Source organism: Pimephales promelas, chromosome 22, assembly GCF_988280905.1.
Source record: "Pimephales promelas chromosome 22, fPimPro1.hap1.1, whole genome shotgun sequence".
NCBI lineage: Eukaryota > Metazoa > Chordata > Actinopteri > Cypriniformes > Leuciscidae > Pimephales > Pimephales promelas.
Window position 1 is genome coordinate 367,045 of NC_142790.1, and position 22,953 is coordinate 389,997.

The following is a 22,953-nucleotide window of genomic DNA, read 5'->3' on the forward strand; positions in this document are numbered from 1 at the left end:
ACCGACACCGATCCCGCCCCGAAGTGTGTGTGTGTGTGTCTCTCTCTCTCTCTCTCTCTCTCTCTCTCTCTCTCTCTCTCTCTCTCTCTCTCTCTCTCTCTGTCTGTCTGGTCTGGTTGCATAAGAACACATTCCACGGCTCTCTCTGTCGGATCTGTTATGGCGATGCTCTTCTGCATGCAGCTACAGTATAAAACTGTGATTTACGTAACAGCTGTTACACAAAAACAGTAACACACCATATTGTTACGGTACGATCCTGGACACCACAGCCAGTAGTTCACCATTTTTTACAGCATTATTATTTTTTACAGTGATCACTATAAAATGTTGCTGTAGTTACTGTATAGATATTTTACCTGTATTTTACATCTGCAAAAGATTAAGTTCAATTTACAGTAAAGAGCCACATAATACAAACATATAAGAAAACAAACAAACCTTTTCTCTTACAGTAAGCTGCATTAAACCAACATCACTAGTGATCGATGTGCATAATATGCATTCAGTTCATTAGTTCCAAACGCTGATGATGATCTCCCGTCTTCAGCTCCACAAGTGTGTGTTGTCCTGACCTGGTTTTGGCAGAGGATGGATTCCTTTAACCTTGAGACACATTAGAAATGCTCCGTCTGGCGGCGCCCGCCTCAGAAACACTCATTAATTTACACGGCAACAGTGTTATTACTCTAAAAATAACTTTCTCTGGTTATTAAGCCATGGTGTTAAGCAGAACTAGGGCAAACAAAAAGTGTGTTCACTTAAGGGAATATTTCAGTCCGCAGAGTAATTCTTCAATATAATACGTGTTCAAAAGAAGATAATGATATTTTTGTGCTAATTGAGCAAATAAAAGAGGTACAATGTGTTACAGAACAGCAGCGCTGAATGAACAGCGTTATAGAGTACGCTTGAGTTCTGTGGTTGCATCCTCAAATCTCTCTAATAGGGTTCTGATATGAGCTGGATCGGGACTCAGCATCTGCCATTAAACATTCTAAACTCTTAGAAAAGTAAAAACGTCTTAATTCTGATATTAAAGTCTCGTTTATTCACTCGTGATGCTCATTTACAGGTCATTTGTTGATGAACTATTCAGCATTAAACATGTCTGGTTAAAGGGTTAGTTCACCCAAAAATGAAAATTAAGTCATTAATTACTCACCCCCATGCTGTACCAACCCCGTAAGACCTTCGTTCGTCTTCGGGACACAAATGAAGATATTTTTGATTAAATTTGAGAGCTGTATAACTACCACATTGGCTCCTAAGGGACTGCCTCTTGACGGCCCAGAAAGTCAATGAAGAAAATGTTTAAATCTCCCAAGTGACTACCGTGGCTCAACTATATGTTTATCAAGCGACGCGAATACTTTTTGTGCGAAAAAACAAACAAAAATAGAGTTTATTCGACTATTTCTTTTCTTCCTTATAGGCCAGAACGAGACTTCCTTAGATTTCCACGACGCATGCGCGAGAATTGCGATCTGAAGTAGTGTGTAAGGAGATCGCAATTCTCGCGCATGCGTCGTGGAAATCTAAGGAAGTCTCGTTCTGGCCTACAAGGAAGAAAAGAAATAGTCGAATAAACTCGTTATTTTTGTTTGTTTTTTCGCACAAAAAGTATTCGCGTATTTTCCTAATGAGAGATGCTTGTTGTTCCATCGGAGTGAACCCTTACAGATGCTGAAGCTCTGCTCCTGCTCCAGACGTGTGTCCTTCAGCTGTGTGTGTGTGTGTGTGTGTGTGTGTGCTGAAATCCGGAGAACAGTGTCTTCAAGTGTCTCTCCCAGCGGAGGAACTTCTCTATTCTGGAGCATCCAGACACGTGAAGGAGGAACAAGACGAGACGAGCAGACGAATCAGGCCTGGACACACACACACACACACACGGCTCCCTCGCGTCTCACCCGCTGCTCAGGGTCACACACCATTCATCCTTAATTACTGTTATTTCAGTCTGTCTGGAGCACGCTCTCATCGGGGGATGATGTTTTTAAGGGAGGAGAGATAAATTCATTTCAGGCCGTTTACAGTCTTAGAGATTTATTTATTTTAAGGCTGCAGCGATTAAACTGTTGCGCGTCGTCCAGCAGTGTTCGGGCCGGCGATGTGAATCAAACCTCAAACTGTGTGAGTTGTTGAGGAAACAGTGTGAAGGTTCTTTCAAATCAGTATTAAAGTATTAAAATACCCTGCTTTCGAAATTCAAATTATTACACTCTAATTTTTTTAACCTAATCATGGGTTAAACCTTTGGGGTAAATTTTTTGGGGTTATTTTTTCAATGTTTGAGTAGTGTTTGTGTAACCCAGATCCTGGGTCAGACGTAACAACCCAGTGTTTGAGTAGTGTTTGTGTTACCCGGCTCCTAGGTTAGACACAACCCAGTGTTGTTACTGTGGAAACGGGACAATAGAGACAGGCCGATTACACTTCAATTACTTATAAATGTTTATTTTTTACTTCTAATATTTGTTAAATGAGCTTAAATGTATGCAATATGCGACCCAAATTGGGTTGGGGTGTTTTTAGAGTGTTTTGTGAATGATCATTTTGAATCACTGGTCAGTCTTCTCTCTGGTGATGTATGTAGGATTCCTCCAATCATTTAGTGTGCTTAAGCCCCGCCTCTTCAAGCTCATCTGCATACACGCCACACCCACATCTCAAAAATCCAATCAACAACTGACACACAGAACCAAGCCCCGCCCTACGTTCTTTTGTTTTCGATACCCCGTTCCACTTGGATGCTGCATGGCTGTGATCCCGCAGAGTGTGTGTGGATGATCTGAACACACTCCTGACGGCTGCCAGCGTCCCGCCGCTCAGGTGACAGAGGAGGCTCTCTTTAACTGCTAATGGACATCACCAGCTGTCCACACAGGTAGATCCTGATCCCTGCCCTGAGCCATCTGTGCATCATCACTGAGATGGAGAGAGAGAGAGAGAGAGAGAGAGAGGAGTCTGTGGCCGGAGCTGGGAATAAAGAAACGGAAAGAGGGATTAATGGAGAAGGCATAATGAGAGAGAGAGAGTGGTGTGCTCCCGCTGGAATAGAGCCAGCTGTCACTCACAGCGCTGTCGGACACCTGCACTTCTTTCCCACACTCGCTGGTGTCAAGAGCTTAATCATGTCACCCAATGCAAATCACAGCTGATCTAGGATCAGCTCTCCGTGATGGGTTGTGCTGAACTGGTTTGCTTTTGACATGATGACTATGGAGCATTTAAACCAGTTATCAATTTTTAAAATGTAAATGCCAAATGCAGTTTTATTAATTTAAAATCAAGTGCATGATCAAAATAGGTGTACTTCTGTAATGCATGACAAAAACGTAACAATTTTAAAATGTACTTCAAAATAGACTTTGTATTTATGACAAAGTGTACTTTTTAAAAGTGTTAAAGTCCCCTGCAGTCAATGAGTGTATCCCTTTAAACTCTTCTTTAGTCACCAAAATTACATATTTAAACATTTTTTCCTTGAAAAAAATTCTTCATGCCTTAAAATATCTTGAATGTAACTCGACACCCTCGCGTCATTTAGTATGCGCAGGTCTATGAATATGCAAATGAGCCCGCCTCCACTCACTCACTCGGCTCACCACTGGTTGACGATCACACGTTGATCTGATTGGTTACAAGGTGGTTTGTGACGTCAGAAACACCAAAGCGTGTTTTTGAGACTGTCTTTGGTTTACTGCAGTTTTAAGGAGGAAATACTCAGCAATGCTGTCCACTTATCAACACACACACGGTGTGTGTTACAGCGGATTAAACACACCACATACAAACATCAACAACAATAAACGCTGGATTCACACCACAGGGGGACTTTAAAGATCATAGTCATGAAAGTGTAAAAAGTTGCCTTTTATTTTATTAACATATTTTCAGCAAGTACATGTTTTTAAATAATAGACTTTTAAGATTTAAAATTCACACTAAACTTTACATTTCAAACTATTTGTTTTTTACAAACGTAGGAAAGAAGGTTTCTGACATTTACAGTAATGGGGAAATTATTGTCGCTCACATTTTCTTCATAAAATGTCAAACATAGTTTATCAGCATTAATCATTAATCATCCATCACTCCCAGAGAATGTCCCTGGGTCAAAGGTGACGGGGTCAAAGGTGAAATGTTGTGAAATTTGAATTGTTTCTAAATTTGAAATTGGCGTTGAGTCGAGTTCAGCCAATGTAATTTTTGTTTGATGATTTATAAGTGCATCAATGCTGGAAGGGAGGAACTGTTATGTATTTACTCTGATTTCAGTGCATATAAGTACTCGTGTTGGAACATTGCGCTCCAATAGGAATGTGTGCTGAGTCAGCGGATGGATATGTGAACTCTCGTGTGCCACACTTGTTCAGTAAACCAAGTATGTTAAACGCTACTGCAAGTCTGTGCCGCATTTAGAGTTATGTTGAGGGAATAAACATAACAGTAACCGTCCCCAGAACATCAATCATAACGAAGAACATAATCATATCAACAGTTTCATTATGAATAAGCTAGACAGGGAGGAACACAAACTGCTGACAGGTCACGTGACATGCTGAAGATTGAACCCCCACTTTAAAATCTATGACTTTTTATGTGATAATTATGGCTTTTATGTCTTTGAGCTTTATTTTATTATTTATCTTAAAGCTATGATTTAGAAAAGCTGTTTTTTTTTTTCTTATGTGGCAGAAATGGGCTTACATAAAAGTGCACTATTTATAAAACTTTTATCTAGAAACAAAGTCATCATTGGTCATGTTGAAGCACCTATTAAAGGACACACACACACACACACACACACACACACACACCAACAGCATGATGTTGAATGGTGATGAATGTCCCTGAGGCCCCCTGGAGGACGGAGCCTGTCATTACAGGACTGTTGTGCAGTGCTCAGGCTTGCTGAGGCTTCTGGGAAGAATCAGTGTGTCCCTCCACTCCTGGTGTTGCCTAATGAGATCAAACACAAATCAAGAAAAGTCACTCTGATCCGAACTACAGCAAACAATATATCAGACCAGATTATTGCTGTTTATTTATATACTTTTCATTCTGTGTGCACTACTTTTCCAAGTACAAACTAGATTGATCAAGTTACAAAACATTCTATTTCACATAAAGTCTGTTCTTTTGAACTTTCTATTCATCAAAGAATAAAAATGTAAACAACTGTTTAACACTGAATATAATCATAAATGTTTGTTGATCATCAAATATTAGAGTGATTTGTGAAGGATCATGTGACACTGAAGACTGGAGTAATGATGATAAATTCAGCTTTGATCACAGGAATAAATTACACTTTACTGTATATTCACATAGAAAACAGATGATTTACATTATAATAACATTTCACTGTTTTACTGTATTTTTATCAAATATGTGCAGCTTTAATGAGCAGAAGAGACGCATTAAAATAATCTTACTGAACCCAAACGTTTGAACACTAGAGTATTAATGATGGAAGTTTCATCAGTTCCTTAATAGTAATAATTCACAAGATCAGGGGATTTTCTTAAATAAATTAAACTTTAAATAAATGGAAAACATTTCATGCTGAAATTATTGACCAATAGAAGATATTAATGAACAGACACAGACTGACAGTCACGTCTCCCTGAAGTTTACATAATCTGACTCGCTGTGGGGCTGGAAGACAAAAACAAGAATCAGTTATTAATATTAATATTAAAATATATTATTATATTACAATATAATTATTTACCAAATTTGATAAATCCCTTTTTTTAACCCAAATGGGGAAAGATTTATGGCCAGAATCAGTTCATTGTAATACACACACACACACACACACACACACACACACACACACACACACACACACACACACAGGTAGATGTACCTCAGTGTTTGTTGTTAGTTCAGCCATGATCTCATAAGCTTCTTCACAGGCCTGGAACAACAGAAACAGCAACACACATTCAAGACTAGTGATGATGATATTGAGGATGATGATGATGATGATGATGATGATGATGAAGCACTGCTTCTGAACTCACGTGTGGGGACTGTTCCCCGTGCATCATCACGTACTGGCCCTCCTCTGCTGGACTCAGGAATCCTGAAAGAATAGGTGCAGTTTAAAAACAGTTCGCTATAAACCTATAAACCTGCCCATTATAGTTCGCCAGACAACAAAAACATTTAAAGTTTAAGTTATGAAAACATTATTTCTCTGAACATTTAAAGCGCCCAGCGTTTTAAAAAAGTGGTTTAAAAAAGAAATGATTGGTTATGTGAACATTACATTGTTTCATTCTTCAAAGATTACGGAATATTACTTTTGAATGTTCCTGAAACAAGTAGAAACATTTAAAAAAACATGAAATTAACGTCCGACTAAATATGTTTCAGGGAAAAAAAAGCGTTTTATAAACAATATGTAAATAATGTTTTTGTGCTAACATTTTAGAACATGATTAAAGTCCTAATCATGTTTGGTTAACGTTAGGAGAGCAACTGCAGAACTTCCCCTCAGAAACACTTACTTTCTTTGATAAACGTGAGCAGTTTCAGTGCTGAGTAAATGCTAATGATCAGGAGAATTTCCAAAATCACAGGCAACAGAAAGAAAACAGCCGTCCTACAATAACAGAAGACGGACAATATTTGAGCTTTTGAATAACTGCATGCATGAAAATGTCAATGCTGGTATTTTGGCAAAAACGTAAAACAAAAGCCACAATGTACCATTGGAAGTTGTGAAATTCAAAAAGACATAATGGTTATTATGAATAGTTGAATACTCTATGTTTATCTGTTTTTTCTACATATTTTCACAAATATTGACAAAAATGAAGAGAATATCATGTATCCAAAAAGTAACCATAAGCAACAAGCTATTATATGGTTTATTTTACTTTTATATTTTGAAACTGCCTGCAATGATTATATGACAAAAGAGCAGCTTGGACATTATCTGCTTTTATGTTGCACTAAAGCATGCTTTCATAAACTGGGGCTAGTAGTAGTTCAGAAAGGATGGAGAGAGTAAAGGCTGGTCTGAGATCTGTGCTTCACCTGTTGCGAGCGCTGGGTGTGATCTCGTCTGTACGGTTGTGTACTGTAATATGCACAGGCATCTGCAGCTGGCGTGTTGAGCACAGGTACCAGCCCGTGTTCTTCCTCTTCAGTTTGCTCAGTATCACCGTCGTCACGTGTTCCTGATGGTGTCTGATCTCGACCTCGGCCCCGTCTATAGTCCCTCGGTCCGTCACGCAGAGCCCGTGGAGCTGACACCACTGCACCGGCGCTTCCCCCTGATGAATGCAGGACACGCTGACGCTTTTGCCCTCGGACACGTTCTCGATCTGGCGCTGCGCAGACAGCCTCGGCCGGCCTGCAGAAACATCAGTGTGTCACAATCACAATACTGTCATTCACACTCATGTTGTGTGCAACTCATTAGGGACGTAATCAGATTACCTTCTTTAGTCATTAAAAGTAATTAGTAAAGTAAGGCATTACTTTTTCAATTTAAAGCAAAATATCGAAGTTAGTTTTCAAATACAGTTATTGTGTCATATGTATGGACTGACAGCTCTCATGTCGTGATGTGTGTGTTTGTGTGTGAGTCTGACCTGCCGTGACCTCCAGGGAGAAGTTGTCCGGTTGACCAGGTCCAGAAGGAACGACAGCAGGACAGGAGAACTGAGCCGACTCCCGGACATCCTCCATGTGGACCGTCAGGACCTTAAAAGCATATGTCTGTTTATATGAACATGGAATTATGATAGACTGTCCGCTCTGAACAGACACTGTCCTGACCGTATTGACATCTTGAGAACCTGACAAAAAAGAAAAATTACAAATTAAAATATTGAATTAATCCAAAAGTCTGTGGCTTTTTATGCTATTTTGATTTATTTCAACATATTTTCATATATTCAAATAAATACATACATTAAAATAACACTTAAAAAATATTTCTCATTTAAGATTTAATTTTTAAATTTAAAAATAATGAGTCCGTTCAGTTTATTTCTTCAGCACGTTTATAACATCAACAAGCCTGACCAAAGTGCTGTACAATATAAAATGAAAAGATTATAAGATAAGAGATAAAAAGAAACATAGAAGAACAAAACAAAGTGTTAAAAGCCAATGAGAGACTAGATTTGAGCGCAGATAAAGTAGAAGCAGACCGAAATGAATGCGGTTTGGAGGCAAATCACAGAAAAGCTCTATTAAAGTGTGGACACATTATTGAGTGAGTTCTTGGAATTTGCCGTTTTGATCTTCAGACGTTAGTGAGGGATTACAGTGGTGGAGTAAATTTGACAGATAGTTCAGCATTTAATTATGTAAAGATGCATAGATCTTTCAGACAGGGAGTGACATTTTTACAGAAATACTTTTCAGAAATTGTGCAGCTGCATGTTGAACCACTGCATGGTAAACAAGAAATCTGAGATTAGATTTACCACTAGATGGAACTGCAATAAACAAACAAACTAGAACCAATCAGAGATAACATGCTTATTAAACTTCAGAGAATTGTCAAAGAGAATTGGCATCTCCACTTCTGTGCTCCTATGAGAGCTCTCCGGCCTGCCCTCCAGCCGGCCCAGCCCAGCTCACCCTCAGCTCACCCGCCTCGCCCAGCCAGCTCATCTCAGCTCACCCTTACCCTCAGCTCACCCTCGCCCAGCCAGCTCACCTCATCTCACCCTCACACTCCTCCAGCCGGCCCAGCTCAGCTGACCCTCGCCCTCACCCTTACCCAGCCAGCACAGCTTTTAAACTATTTGTATAACTATTATAAATTGTATTTATAACTTTAATTGTCCTTGCTTTTATTTTGTGATTCATTTTTATTTATTTATAAATTCAGGCAAGGCAAACTTATTTAAATGGCACATTTCAAACACAATGGTAATTCAAAGTGCTTTACATGGAAGAAATTAAAATAATCAATAAATCAGAATAATTAAAACTATGTTAATCGCTTTGATTTACCATAGTGAATGAAATGAAAGCAGTGAAGCGTATTGATTATGTGTGTGTTATTGTTCTCACCAGAGAGTTTGATCAAGATGAAGACGAACAGAAGACCGTCTCGATCCATCGCTGGCTCATTGTGAAGATGTTGTTGGTAATGTGTGTGAAATCTTTCATCTCTTGTTCCTCTTTTTCTGCAACACTCTTCAATATGTTGCAAGAGTATATTTGTGGGCAGTGTGACACAACTAATTATTTATAAGTTTTTAAGTCATTGGAAACCAGTGTGATGCATTTCCTCCGAAGAGAAACAGCATTAATTGACAGATCTGTTTGACCAATGACTTTTACTCTACAAAGTATTTCTTAAACTTAACTAAAAAAGAAAGAAGCACGATTTACACCCACAGTTTTTCCGCTTCATGAAAACGAAGCCTCGGACTCTGAAACGCTGAGGAAATGAAGCTTTTGAACACAGTCGACGACACTCAATGAACTATAACTCACTGGAAAACTAACCGTCTGACATTTACTCAACTCTGCATGCATGCTTTCACTCATTACAAGTATGCTAAAATTCTGTTTGATTGTCATGTTACAGGTGAAATTGACTGTAGGCAAGTTTATTTATACAGCACATCTCATACACTATGGCAATTCAAAGTGTGTTACACAAAGGAATTAAAATAAGCAAAGAAATTCAAAACAGATATAAAAGAAATTAAAAGAGATATATGATACAGTTATAAAACGAATGAAAAGAGTAAAAAGATGATGCATAGATAAACTTCTCATTTGTCAAAGGCACTTTTGTATAATTTAGCACAACTCCCAGATTTACTCTGAGATTTTCCCAAGTCTCTAAATTGAATGTGGATTCAATACAATACAATCGCAAAATAAAAAAGAAAAGTAATATAATATAAAAATAGTAAACCTGTAACATTAATACTTCTTAAACATTACAAAAAAAGTAAACATGAGAAAATATGGTTTATAAAACAGCATTGAATTTGACAAAATGTGAATATGATATTTTTTTATGTCATTTAAATAAATTAAACATTTATATATTTTATGTGCTCTAACAGTGGAGCAGGCTCTCGCAACGCTACGATCAAGGGTTCAATTCCCAGCAAAATTCACATGAATAAAAATATCATAAAATAGAAATTTCGTTCACATTTTCATCAACAGCTCAACGTGTCGAAACTTTAGCCAAAATGAGAAACAGCGAGACAACTTCAAGAAAAACATCTTAGTATGACAGTCATCTGGAACGTCATATAAAGGTTAAAGAAAAAACAATCCTCACATGGTGTATTTTTCACATCACAGAAACCAAGGGCTGAAGGAAACTAAACACACTGCTGTTCTTCACCCATAAAGACTGATCACACGGAGGACATGTGTCTGCTTATATAACTATTGCACTATTCGGACCATACATTCATATATGTTTTTATTGTCCATTTCAGGCAGCTAACAGCACACAAAAACACACACGAAAACACACACAAGAACAACAAAGTTAGGTTTCCAAGAACCCACATTAATACACTGTAAAATAATGTATATATATTACTGTATTAACAAATATTATATAAAAAAGTACCTGAATGATTTGTTTATTTCCAGTCATGGTTTCATAAAGATCTTCAACCTTGCTGTGTTTCTCATTCCCCTGTTTAGAATTAAATGTATGAATACATTAATAATAACAACAACAGCAGTTTATAGTTCAAGCAGATACAAAAATACCTGAATGTTTTGTGTATTTCCAGTCATGGTTTCATAGACATCGTCACATGTAACCTGCTCGCATTTCTCATTTCCCTATTCAAAATAAAATATATAAATACATTTTACAACAATAGCAGCAGCGGCGTATAGAGCAAGCAGACGAATGATAGAAAAAATGACCTGCATGTTTTGCTTGATTTCAGTCATTTCATAGAGATTTTCACATTTAACCTCCTCATTTTTCTCATGTCCCTATTTAAAACAAAATTAATAAGTAAATTAATAACAACAAGTATATTTAAAAGTGCAAGTAGGTATGCTAGAAATTTTATAAAAAATTACCTGAATGTTTTGTTTAATTCCAGTATTTTTATAGAGATTTTCACATGTAACCTCCTCGTTTCTCCCACTTCTCTGTAAAGAAATAAATAAAATAAAAAATACATTATTATCATCATAAATAACAATATTAATAAGAGTGATCAGAATCTGTTATTTTTCCAACAGCCATGCATCACACACATGACAGTAAGAGTGAACGTGTGTCGATGGACGGTCGCTTACGCTGGGCCAATGTTGATCGCTCATGCCTTCAGACGGACCCGGAGGATCAGCTCTCCGCTCTGCACACACACACACACACACACACACACACACGTAATAACGCACATATTCTGCTCTCTGATCAAACATCGTTGTCGTCCACAGAGAAGCGGTCAGTGGTTTTTCTCTTAATATCCAGTTGTCCTGTTACTCAGTTTTGTATTCAGCACTTCAGTATCTTCTTCTCCCTTTCCTTTCACACTTTTATCTCATTTACCCGTACTCAGCATGTGCTTTCAATACATTCTCTCCAACAACTTCTCTTTCGCTCACACCCCTCGCCAGTCGGTCTTCTCATTTCTAACAATTAGAAACACTCAACTCTCTCTTCTCGATGTAATAATATCTTGTTTGAATATCATGCCATTACACTTACAACTCCCATTGAGATCTTCTTCATTACTTTCAATCTACAACTCGCTACCCATGCTCCACCAACTCCCCTACCAGTTACTTTCAGACGAAACCCGCGCGCACTTTCTCCGTCCCATCTGTCCTCCGGTTCAGCACACACTACTCCTTTAACCCCCGGATATCTGAGGCTCTTCGTGAACACCGGACCGAACTCAGGGTGATGGAGAGGAAATCAAGACACATCTGACCTGAGTAGGTATCGATCAATGCTCCCTGCCTTTTCTGTGGATGCTAATGCTGCAAAATCTTCATATTCCCACAACACGATCAACAGCACCTCCAATACATGTTCACTTTACAAACCTCTGTCCACCTCCACCACCTCCTCGCTAACTGCTGATGATTTTGCCAACTTCTTCACTAACAAAACAACAACTATACGGAGTCAGTTCTCTAATCCACACACACAGGAACCCAGACTACCCTCTGCCACAGCCAGTAACCTTCTCTCCTCCTGCCACCAACTCATCCCTCTACACTGGCAAACAACATTAAACACATCACTTGTAGAAGCCCTTCGGATCGCAAAAGCTGCTTCCAAATCATCCGTCCTCATCCTCCTGGACCGGTCTGCTGCCTTCAACACTGTGACCCATCAGATCCTCCTGTCCACCCTCTCATCTCTGGGCATCACAGGTACTCCTCTCCACTGGTTTGAGTCCTATCTCACAGGTAGATCAGGGTCACATGGAGAGGCGAGGTGTCCAAAGCACATCAACTGACCACAGGGGTTCCCCAGGGTTCAGTGCTTGGACCGCTCCTCTTCTCCATTTACACCACATCACTGGGACCCATCATACAGGCTCATGGTTTCTCTTACTATTACTACACCGATGATACCTAGATCTACCTCTCATTTCAACCAGATGATCCCACAGTAGCTGCACGAATCTCAAACTGTCTGGCGGACATCTCGGCATGGATGAAGGAACATCACCTGCAGCTCAACCCGACTAAGACTGAGCTTCTCGTCCTCCCTGACAATCCGTCACCTCAGCACGACTTCACTGTCCAGCTAGATTCTTCAAGGTCAGTCAGAAATCTTGGAGTAATATTTGATGACCAGCTGACCTTCACAGACCACATTACTAAGACAGCTCCATCATGCAGATCAGACAACAACATCAGGCCTTTCCTAACTAAACATGCAGAAACTTCTTGTTTCTAGGCTTGATTACCAGCAGCCATATCACCCTGTAGCCCAAGACTGGTTGCCCATTAAAGCTAAGCAGGGCTGAGGCTGGTTAGTACCTGGATGGGAGACCTTCTGAGAAAGCCAGGTTGCTGCTGGAAGAGGTGTTAGTGTGGCCAGCAGGGGGTGCTCACCCTGTGGTCTGTGTGGGTCCTAACGCCCCAGTATAGTGATGGGGACACTATGCTGTCAAAAAGAGCACCATCCTTCGTATGAGACGTTAAACCGAGGTCCTGACTCTCTGTGGTCATTAAAAATCCCAGGATGTCTTTCGTAAGAGTAGGGGTGTAACCCCGGCATCCTGGCCAAATTTGCCCAGTGGCCTCTGTCCATCATGGCCTCCTAATCATCCCCATATACACCAATTGGCTTCATCACTGTCTCCTCTCCACCAGTAAGCTGATGTGTGGTGGGCGTTCTGGCTCAATATGGCTGCCGTCGCATCATCCAGGTGGAGCTGCACACTGGTGGTGGTTGAGGAGATCCCCCCCTTCTATGTGAAGCGCTTTGAGTGTCCAGAAAAGCGCTATATAAATGTAACGAATTATTATTATTATTACTGCAATGCTCTTCTGGCTGGACTTCCGGCATGCTCTATTAAACCTCTACAAATGATCCAGAATGCTGCAGCTCGTCTGGTCTTCCATGAGCCCAAAAGGGCCAACGTGACTCCTCTGTTCATCTCTCTGCACTGGCGGCCACTCGCTGCTCGCATCCAGTTCAAGGCGTTGACTCTTGCTTACAGATCGACCACTGGCTCAGCTCGCTCTTACTTTCACTCGCTCCTACGAGTCTACATCCCTACCAGAAGACTACAATCGATCAATGAGCGACGGCTCGTGGTACCATCACAGAGAGCCTCAAAATCACTCTCCAGAACATCCTCGTTCACGGCTCCATGATGGAGGAGTGATCTCCCCACCCTCACCTGGAACCGAGAATCCCTGACAGCATTCAGACGACGCAAACTCATGAGTCACCTCAGAACAAATGAAACTCTTTCCTTTCTCCTTAATCCTCCCTTGACTGGCCTATGCTCCTCTGAGAAATGCCTTGCGTTGTTTTTGCCTCTTCACGATGACTAGCTTTAATTTAGTCCTAATTTGTAAGTCACTTTGGATAAAAGCGTCTGCTAAATGGCGAAATGTAAATGTAAATATCCGAGTCTCTCACTTCTTCTGATGTTTCGTCCGATCAGAGCCACAGCCACACAGAAGATCGCGGGCAGCATCGCTCCCAGAACGGCCCGCCACAGGAGACTCGAACCCCACGCCACGCTGAAATCAGGAGTAGAGGAGGAGTAATGTCTCCGGAGGAAGTCACCTTTATTTATATAGTGCTTTTACAACACAGTGTTAAAGCAGCTTTACAAAGATAACAGGAATATAATACTACAAAGTTTGTTTCCAGAAGAAAATAGTGTCACAGTTCAGCTTAAGTAAATTGGGTGATGTTTGAATTTTGCTGTAAAAAAAGTTATTGATTTAGTTTATTTAAATAAAGAATGAGAGAAAATCATACTCTGGAGAAAACCAGCTCAGTTCTCATATAACGGTGTCAATGCAAGAGATCAACAATATTGAATATGAAATGAAATGTGTATCTTACTTGTCTTGGCTGACTGCTGTGCTGTGGCCTGTGTAGGGAACAGTAACTGGTCTGGCCTTCCCCACACTGATATGAACTGGCATCTGGTATTTCCCATCGGAGCAGAAGTACCATCCACTGTCCTCTATCTTCAGCTCGCTCAAGCTCACGCTCAGAGCCTCGCCGTCTCCACCGACATGAGTTTTATCTGAGCTTTCCTCGCCTCTCCCAACACACGAGCCTCCGAGCCGACACCACAGGTGCGCTCCGTGACAGAGGACGGAGACGCTCCCTCGCTCGTAGCCGGACACGCTCTGACTCGACACGTGGAGCCGGGCCTTGCCTGGACAGGTCACACTGAACGTCAGAGGCACGTCTAAATGTGTACATTCAGGAATATGACAAGAAGGAAACTATGGAAGCTTGTTTGCGCCACAGACTAAAAAATAAAAAAGGTAATTGCAACTTTTCATCTTGCAATTCTTGTAAATATGCTATTGTTATATGCTAATTTATAATGTCTGAAATGCTTAGAGTTACAAGATAAAGTCACAATTGCAAGAAACTCAAGATAAAGTTATAATTGTGAGAAAGTCCGAATTTTGAGATATAAAGTCAATTGCAAGAAAGTGTGAATTTCAGGATATAGTTAGATTTGGAAGATAAAGTCGTAATTGTGAGAAAGTTAGAATGGGAAGAAAGAAATTTAAAATTGCGAGATTACAAATTTATTACAAGATTTTGAATGGTAATTTTTCGTACGAATTTTATGAGGTGGCTGAAGCCGCCTTTCCACTGCACACGACATTCGCATACGATTGACGCATTTCGCCCCCTAGTGTCAGTCGCACGGAACTTTGAAAGTGGTCGTGAAGCAACCGTTACCCTCGGATATTCACAATGGTAAAATTAATGATTTTAATTAATGTAATGCATGCATTAATATATATACACAAAACAAATGACCCTCAATACATCTGAAATAAAAACATAGTAGATTTTATAGAGCTAATCAATATGGATATTGATTTAATAATTTTAAAATATTTTCATAGTTAATAACCGACATTTTACAGAAAGAGCGTTTACAGAAAAACATAAGAGTTAAAATATTGGTAATTCTAGCCTCGCGTTCATAATTTTGATTAGAAGAATACATCACATAAGTTCTAGCCGCAGAAGTTCAGATATTTCAACGGATCCAAAGCTCAAATCGGATCCGAATTTTCCACATCCGCAGATGATCGGAACTCCCCGCAGCTCCCGTACGACTCTCCATTGGAAATGAATGACTTCCGGTCCGACGGCGGTCGTTTGTCGTGTGCAGTGGAAAGGCGGCTTGATTCGTAATAATTCGTACGACCTCACTCATACGAATTAGTACGATTTTTGCTAAATCGTACATATTATATGAGTTGGCCAATCAGTATGAATTCGTATGAATGACCTACTCCTGACCCCGCCTCTAAACCTACCCATTACGTGGGTTTAGACAAATCGCACGAATTTGTGCGAGTGAAGCCCCGTTCACACTACACGCGACTGTCGCTGCAGGTCGCCTGCGCTGGAGGGCGTTCCCCACTACTGGTTGCCTAGTAATGTTTGTGAGTGACATTCACAGATGTTGCTCTATGTTAGACAACAAATGCGTTTTATTGATGCTACAAACAAATATTTTGTAAGGAAAAGTCTAAATGGAATCAGTACATAAAATGCATAATATTAAAGATGAACGAGAAACAGTGAGTTCTCTTTGCCATCGCGGCTATTTAACTGCAGTAAACGTGCAAATACCGGTGGGTTCCCGAAACCATTTCAGTCACAGAGTCAGTTTGGTGAACACCACTGTATGTACACGGATATAGGACAGTTTCTGACTGCTAAAATTAGTTTCTCGTTCAACTTGCCTCGGTCAGACTCAGCACTGAAGAGTGACTTCACTCCTATTGACTATGTGCACGAAAAAAATGCTAACTTCCGCCTTGAGGGCGGATGTTGGGTACTTCGGTTCCGGTTGCCGTTGTTTACATCCTACATCAGTGGACCGGCTATCTAAAGCTTAGCGATCTAAATATATTTGTCTAAAACTATGTTCGTTTGTTCATTGTCAAGTCAACCAACACAGTTTTCACTCATATTTGGGTGGAGCCAGGCGCTGCTGCATTGTGAAAAGTAAACGATATTTCACATTTTGTCACCGCACCCAAGCAGTCGCTTTACAGAGTGGAGCGTTGCGTATCCATGACAACTAGAAGGAAGTTTAGGCTACTAATTATTTATTATATTATACCCTTTAACCAGGAGAAGCCCCTGGGTTTAGAACCTATTTTGAAAGGGAGACCTGTTTAGAAATATGTGTGAACAGCCTAATATGTGTTAAACAGCCTAACTTGATAACGAACGAACCAACGTCGGATACCTTTACTCCCTGTATGACATGTATAACGTTAGTGGTTGTCAACACTGATCTATATGACGACGATAGTGGTTGTCAACAACATAGCCTCTGAACATCATAAACAAAACAATGGCCAACACAAACTGTTCTGGAAAATGCACTTTCTAACGCATGATTTCGCATTTTATAATGTATAGAGAGATATAACAGTTACCAAATCGCATAGCTTGAGCACGTAGCATGGCAACATTAATGTCCGAGTGATTCCACGTGTACCGCGTATGTACACGCCGTCAAATGTCCGAGCGAAACAAAACAAAATGTAGATCTACATCTGGGGAGCGATATTTATTTTTTCCTAGGATGGTAGGAGTGACGGGTAGGTTGGGGTTGAGGTAGGTCATATGCTATATATACACTGTGTGTATATATATATACAATAATAACGTTAAGTCAACGGTATTCATAAACACGCTGAAAAGAGATTATGCGTGTTGATAGCATGCCAAAAATACGCAATTTCATGAGATCAGTCTGAGCATGGATGTTGTTGTGACTTAACGTTCCCTTCAAAATGATGCAAATACTGAGAAATGTAATATTTAAACCCCTTCTCTCTTGCTCTGGGGAGCTGGAGGAAAATCATTAGCCAGTCGATGAACATAATCGACTGTAATATTCGGCAAATGTTCAAGACATCTGGAGAAACATACATCCTCTACGTCGTCCATCAGGCTACCGGAAACTAGACACCCCATATCGGTTTCGCAGCCGGAACTAGCATATGCTAACGTGCACATAGTCCATTGGTTGTCGCCCACGAAAATCGCTCTTCATGTGCATAAAGTTAAACATTTCTCAACTTTGTCGCGTCGCTGGACACGCCCCACCCCACCAGTCGCCGGAAGTCGCCCGCTCACCATTGAAAATGAAGGGTATCGTGAACGGGGCTTGAGGTCGTATGAATTAGTAGGCTACAGCGACTTTTTAATCACTCGTACAAATTCGTATGAATTGGTCGTGAGATAGCGTTTCATAATTGTGAAAAAAGTCAGAATTGTAAAACGTAAACTCGCAATTATGAGAAAAAAGAATTAAGAGATAAAAACAATTGCCCCATTTTTATTCTGTGGGATAAACAAGCTAAACACCTGGATTGATTTACATACACAAAATACCTTTGATAACCTCCAGGTCGAGTCGTGCGTGCGGATCAGACCCAGAACTCTCGACGGCACACCAGTACGGGCCGGAGTCGCGCTTCTCGGCGCTGCTCAGCGTGGCCGTGAACACCTTCTCCTCTCGGTCATCCGACACACACACTCGGCTGTGCACCACTTCTCTACTGAAGACCCACACACCTCCAGAACTAACGTATTTACGGTTACTGACATATCTCTCATCATATAAACAAGGGATTATGATGGTTTGGTGTTTTTGAACTGATATTTTACTGACTGTAAGAATATCTTGAGTTTCTGTGAAAGAAATAAAAATAATATTATTATTATTACACTAAAGATTTTATTTAAGCTGAAGTGAAACATAAAATGACAGGCTTACAACGCCTTGTTTCAGAATGCTGCATATGCATATTCCCATCCATGTTATTATAATGTTACTCAATATTAATATTTCAGCGCATGGCTAAAGATCATTGGGTCGACTGAAGGAAATCTTTATCCTGCACTGGGCTTGCTCTCACTGTTCTTAAAAACTTGCTGAAGCTGCTTTAATAACTAGAACAAACAAATCACAAAATTAACGAAGAACCCACATTAGAGGTGTTGATTAAACAGGACACATCATAACTGCTTAAATGTTTCTAAAGATATTCATGTCTGAGGTGAATCTATGAAATAACCTATGCTAAACTTATGATAACATAATTCTCCTTAAGATGTTAAGATGCTTTTCTGTTTGGTTTCAGCTGAAAACACAATTATGTATTCAGTAGATAATACATTAAACATTCACACTGCTAGCTCTTGTCAAGTTGATGGTGATGAATATAAAAACCCAGCTAAATATAGATCAATTGTGCTGAAAAGCTTGATATTCCACACACAATATCAGCACTGACTTCAACACACATTCCCCGACAAACTGAGCTTGTGTCGTACCTGAGGAGTGTGTGAGGAGGAACACCACGAGCAGAGTCGTCTTCATCATGCTGACGGACTGAGAGCGAGCCGATGTCAGCACGACTATATTTATTTCACTCTAGAGAATCTGTGAACAGAGTTTTCACAGCGTGTGTGAGCCGTCGTGCAGTCTGTGTGCAAACACTCCACATCTTTCTCTCTCCTCACAATGCACATCATAATACTTCATATTTTAACAATCAATGCTAAGTGGAGAAAAACTCTGTAATGCAAGAGCAGATTCTTGTTATATTTGCCATGATTTGCATGAGCGCGGCCGTTTCTGTTGTTCCTTCCTGCTGTCTCAGAAACTCAGTGTTTAACACTTGCAGATCAGATCAAAGATGAGATAATATCGCCTTATGATCAGATCTGTTGCAGACAACAGCTTACAATGTTGAAATTTAGCACACTTTAATCATTTTAACAAAACTAAATGCATGACTCTCCAGTGAGGTTGCTGAAGACGAGGACACGGGAACTTCACTGTAGTTCATTTACAAACCAAGCTTCCAGAAACTACAGTACAAAGGGGGAAAAAAAAACCAGGACTTCAGTGCACACAACCGTACATGGACAACAACCAACAAACACTGAGGGAAAACACAGGGCCTAAATGTACTGGGGGAACGGGATCATTAACAGGACACAGGTGATGTCAATTACTAATTAAACTAAACCAAAATCACAAAGACGGGGAAACAAGATTTTTTTTTTTTAGTTCTGTAAAGCACTTTGGTCAGTCATTGGCTGCTATAAAATGTGCTATATAAATAAAATGAACTTGAACAAGATCACAGAACTGAACTGAACATCACAAACGTGACAGATACAGGATAGCCAGAATGAGAACATTAGTAGTTCCTCAAACTACTTTCAGTACAATATTAGGCCTGGAAAATGACCTACTGATGCTCTTATGAATGTATGACAGGAACTGCAGTTTTATTGCCAGTGAACAGTAAAGCGAGACCTTCCGACTCCTGGACTGCCTATGAAAGCCTAAACTGAGTTTTGCACACATGTGACGACTCCTGCGAGCCTCTTCTGCTCAATGACACTAATATTAGCCATTCTGTACTGTTAAGATCAATGCAAAGATCTGATCAATCATCCACATCATTGCGATCTGATGCTTTCTGAACTGCTGCTTTCTCATGTTGTGTTTCATATTGAGAGGAAAGTGCAGCACATATTTACATATTTACATATTCACCGTCGCTGTCAGCAGGGTCACGTGTTCAATAACAGTATATCACTATAACTGACCATCTCCGTGAGAATACAAGGTCCGAATCCTGTTGAGTCTGTGTGTGTTACGAGCTCCTGCAGTTTCACTGAACGGCCACCGGTGGCGCTATAACAAGAGCTACTCAATTCTACACATAATCTCTTTAAAACTGGTGGTGAGAGGGAAGCAGCGCTGGTGTCGCATATCGAGCGAATCGCTCCTGGAACAAGAACACATGTGGGCGGGGCTTGATTGTGTCTGTGGGAACTGATTGGATAGTTGTGGTTTATACATCAGAACATGAGAAGAACTGGTCTAAATACAGGTGATCTAAACTATAATTATAAATCTCGATATATCTATATAACTAACTCTAGCTAGCCGTGATCGGTAACTGCGATCCAGGGTTGTGTATGAACCTCAGGTTAGTACTTTCTTCCAGCTAAATGTCAAGAAGGTCCTTGTTGTGTTTTCTAGACAGTGTTATCTTGTTTAGTCTAAAGATCTGGCTTTCTATGGTCGTTCTGGTGGCGTTTCTTGATAACGAACTCTGACTTCCTGTGTTGGCCACGATGCACTTAACACACACTTAACACACTCACTGTGTCCGTGAAGCACTCGTGCGCTGGGCTGTAAATGACACACACACACACACACGTAAGTGTGTAACACACAACCTCAGGGGAAACACTGACTTTAAACTGCACATCCACATCATACACAGCCGAGCAGACGTGTGTATTACACAGAAATGTTTGAATAAGATTTCAATATGCAATATTTATCAGACACCATTTAATTAGAATATTGTCTTGTTTATTTATCATTTATTATGGCTTTCGTAAGATAACTAACATTAACTCACAATGAGCAAAGCATTTGATTGCAACCAGTTGTTCTCTGGCATATTCTTTTAGTATGACGACCTCTTATATGTCAAACCTTCAAGGAAAATTTGATTTCTTAGTTCATGACCCCTTAAACAAAATGCCGATGACAAACATCTTTCCAAAAAATAAAAAAATAAATAAAAAAAATGTCAAAATATCGATGCAATATATGAGAGCCAGGAAAAACAAGCAGGATTCCTGGACTTTGTATTTATTATGTGTATAAAACGTTTTTCTTTGTTTAAAAGCAGCTGTGAGACTTTCGAAGTACCCGTGTCTTTCACATCTCTGTTCTCTCAGCGTCTGACGGCTTCGGGAATGGAACAAAGTGTTTAGATAAGAATAACACACACATCTAAAGAGCATAACCACCTCTGAGCCCTAACTGACACAAGCAGGTCACAACCTTTCATTCTTCAACATATATAACGGAAGGAAATACATCATTCAGATAACGAGCTGTGGTGACACGGTAAAACTAATCTACTCGACGCTTCTGTAAGCTCATATTTATGTATTATTTATATTTATGATATTTATTTTTTAATTATGATCTGTTGAACAAAAACACAAGTTGATCATTTCACATTAGTTGTATTAAATAATTAGCATATACAGTACATATGAATGCTGATCTGCCATAATAATGAGCATCGGAAACTCATGCATGTTTCTTATTTGTTACTTTTGGTTAATCAAGTGACATTCATAATGATCAGACCTTTTATCTTACAACATTTTCATTAGTATTGTGCATAACTAAACAGCAGATTGTAAGATTTTACATTTCTCGGATTCTCTTTAAAACCACTTAACTTTTTCTGAACCAAAACTTTTTACAGTTTAACATTTTTAGTTTTACTGAATAGACTTTAAAACAGAAATAGACAAAAACAACCAAATAAAATTGTAAAATTTCAATAATTCCAAATATGAATAAAACCTATATATAATGATCGAGGAGGTTATGCAGATTAGTGTTGATATAGCCTGAAACTCGAGTGACTTGCAGACATTCTGCTCTTGATTTAAAGCGATAGTTCACTTTGAAATGAATTTTTGATATGTTCAGCTTACCCCAAGCGCATCCAAGATGTAGGTGTCTTTGTTTCTGCTGTAGAATGTCATGAGTCATAAATGTAAGTTCACATTGATGGCCTAAGACATGAAACGAGTGGCTTGTGTGAGAAAACGGACAGTATTTATATAGTTTTTACATCTTGTAACCACAGCCACATCCAAGTGATCTGAAAGCGCAAGCGCTTTGTGGCTGTGGTTACAAGAGGTAAAAACTATATAAATACTGTCCGTTTTCTCACACAAGCCACTCGTTTCTTATATTTTCGAGTCATTAAATCATGTTTAATCTGGACTGTGCATGCTCTTTGAGGTGGTGACTATAGACCTCCATTATATGACTGACAGACAAGAACGGTTTGACCTAAAAACATCAAAATTGAAAATACTGTGGAAACAAAGACACCTACATCTTGGATGCCCTTGAGATAAGATAAAACATACCAAAAATCAATTTCAAATTGACCTATCTCTTTAAGGATTTTGAGGAAAAGAAACACAAACCAAAGTGTTTTCAACATCCTGAGCATTTTGAGATGTTGGTTGATGATGAAAAAATACCACATAATTTTAATCAATAAACACCATATTTAGAGCCGACGTTAACGCGCTTGCCATTTGAAGCATGAGCAGAGAGTGTGTCATGACCTCCTGAACATCAGGAGCATGAGTGTGTGGTCATCAGCGTGAGAATGGAC

At 39.7% G+C, this 22,953-nt stretch overlaps 2 protein-coding genes across 6 annotated transcripts; both read right to left on the reverse strand.

Annotated features, from left to right (window-relative positions):
* Positions 1 to 3,807: 3,807 nt before the first annotated feature.
* Positions 3,808 to 9,206, reverse strand: LOC120475736 (uncharacterized). 5 transcript variants are annotated; one of them, XM_039666402.2, is made up of 8 exons: positions 9,055 to 9,143; positions 7,617 to 7,823; positions 7,057 to 7,375; positions 6,525 to 6,619; positions 6,036 to 6,097; positions 5,879 to 5,929; positions 5,617 to 5,664; positions 3,808 to 4,965 (listed from the first exon to the last, which is right to left on the reverse strand). In XM_039666402.2, exons 1-7 carry the CDS (start codon positions 9,101 to 9,103, stop codon positions 5,623 to 5,625), a joined length of 825 nt encoding a protein of 274 aa, XP_039522336.2. In that variant the 5' UTR covers positions 9,104 to 9,143; the 3' UTR covers positions 3,808 to 4,965; positions 5,617 to 5,622. The 5 variants fall into 5 exon arrangements, with proteins under 5 accessions (XP_039522336.2, XP_039522335.2, XP_039522333.2 ...); XM_039666401.2 differs by having other exon boundaries at positions 5,611 to 5,664; XM_039666399.2 differs by having other exon boundaries at positions 3,809 to 4,965; positions 5,621 to 5,664.
* A 169-nt stretch (positions 9,207 to 9,375) lies between these two features.
* Positions 9,376 to 22,343, reverse strand: LOC120475735 (uncharacterized). Its single transcript, XM_039666395.2, has 11 exons — positions 22,256 to 22,343; positions 19,037 to 19,145; positions 18,092 to 18,391; positions 14,537 to 14,858; positions 14,102 to 14,205; positions 11,284 to 11,342; positions 11,062 to 11,133; positions 10,900 to 10,971; positions 10,738 to 10,812; positions 10,592 to 10,660; positions 9,376 to 10,458 (listed from the first exon to the last, which is right to left on the reverse strand). The coding sequence occupies exons 2-11, from the start codon at positions 19,083 to 19,085 to the stop codon at positions 10,402 to 10,404; spliced, it is 1,179 nt and encodes a 392-aa protein (XP_039522329.2). The 5' UTR covers positions 19,086 to 19,145; positions 22,256 to 22,343; the 3' UTR covers positions 9,376 to 10,401.
* Between the last annotated feature and the right edge of the window lie 610 nt (positions 22,344 to 22,953).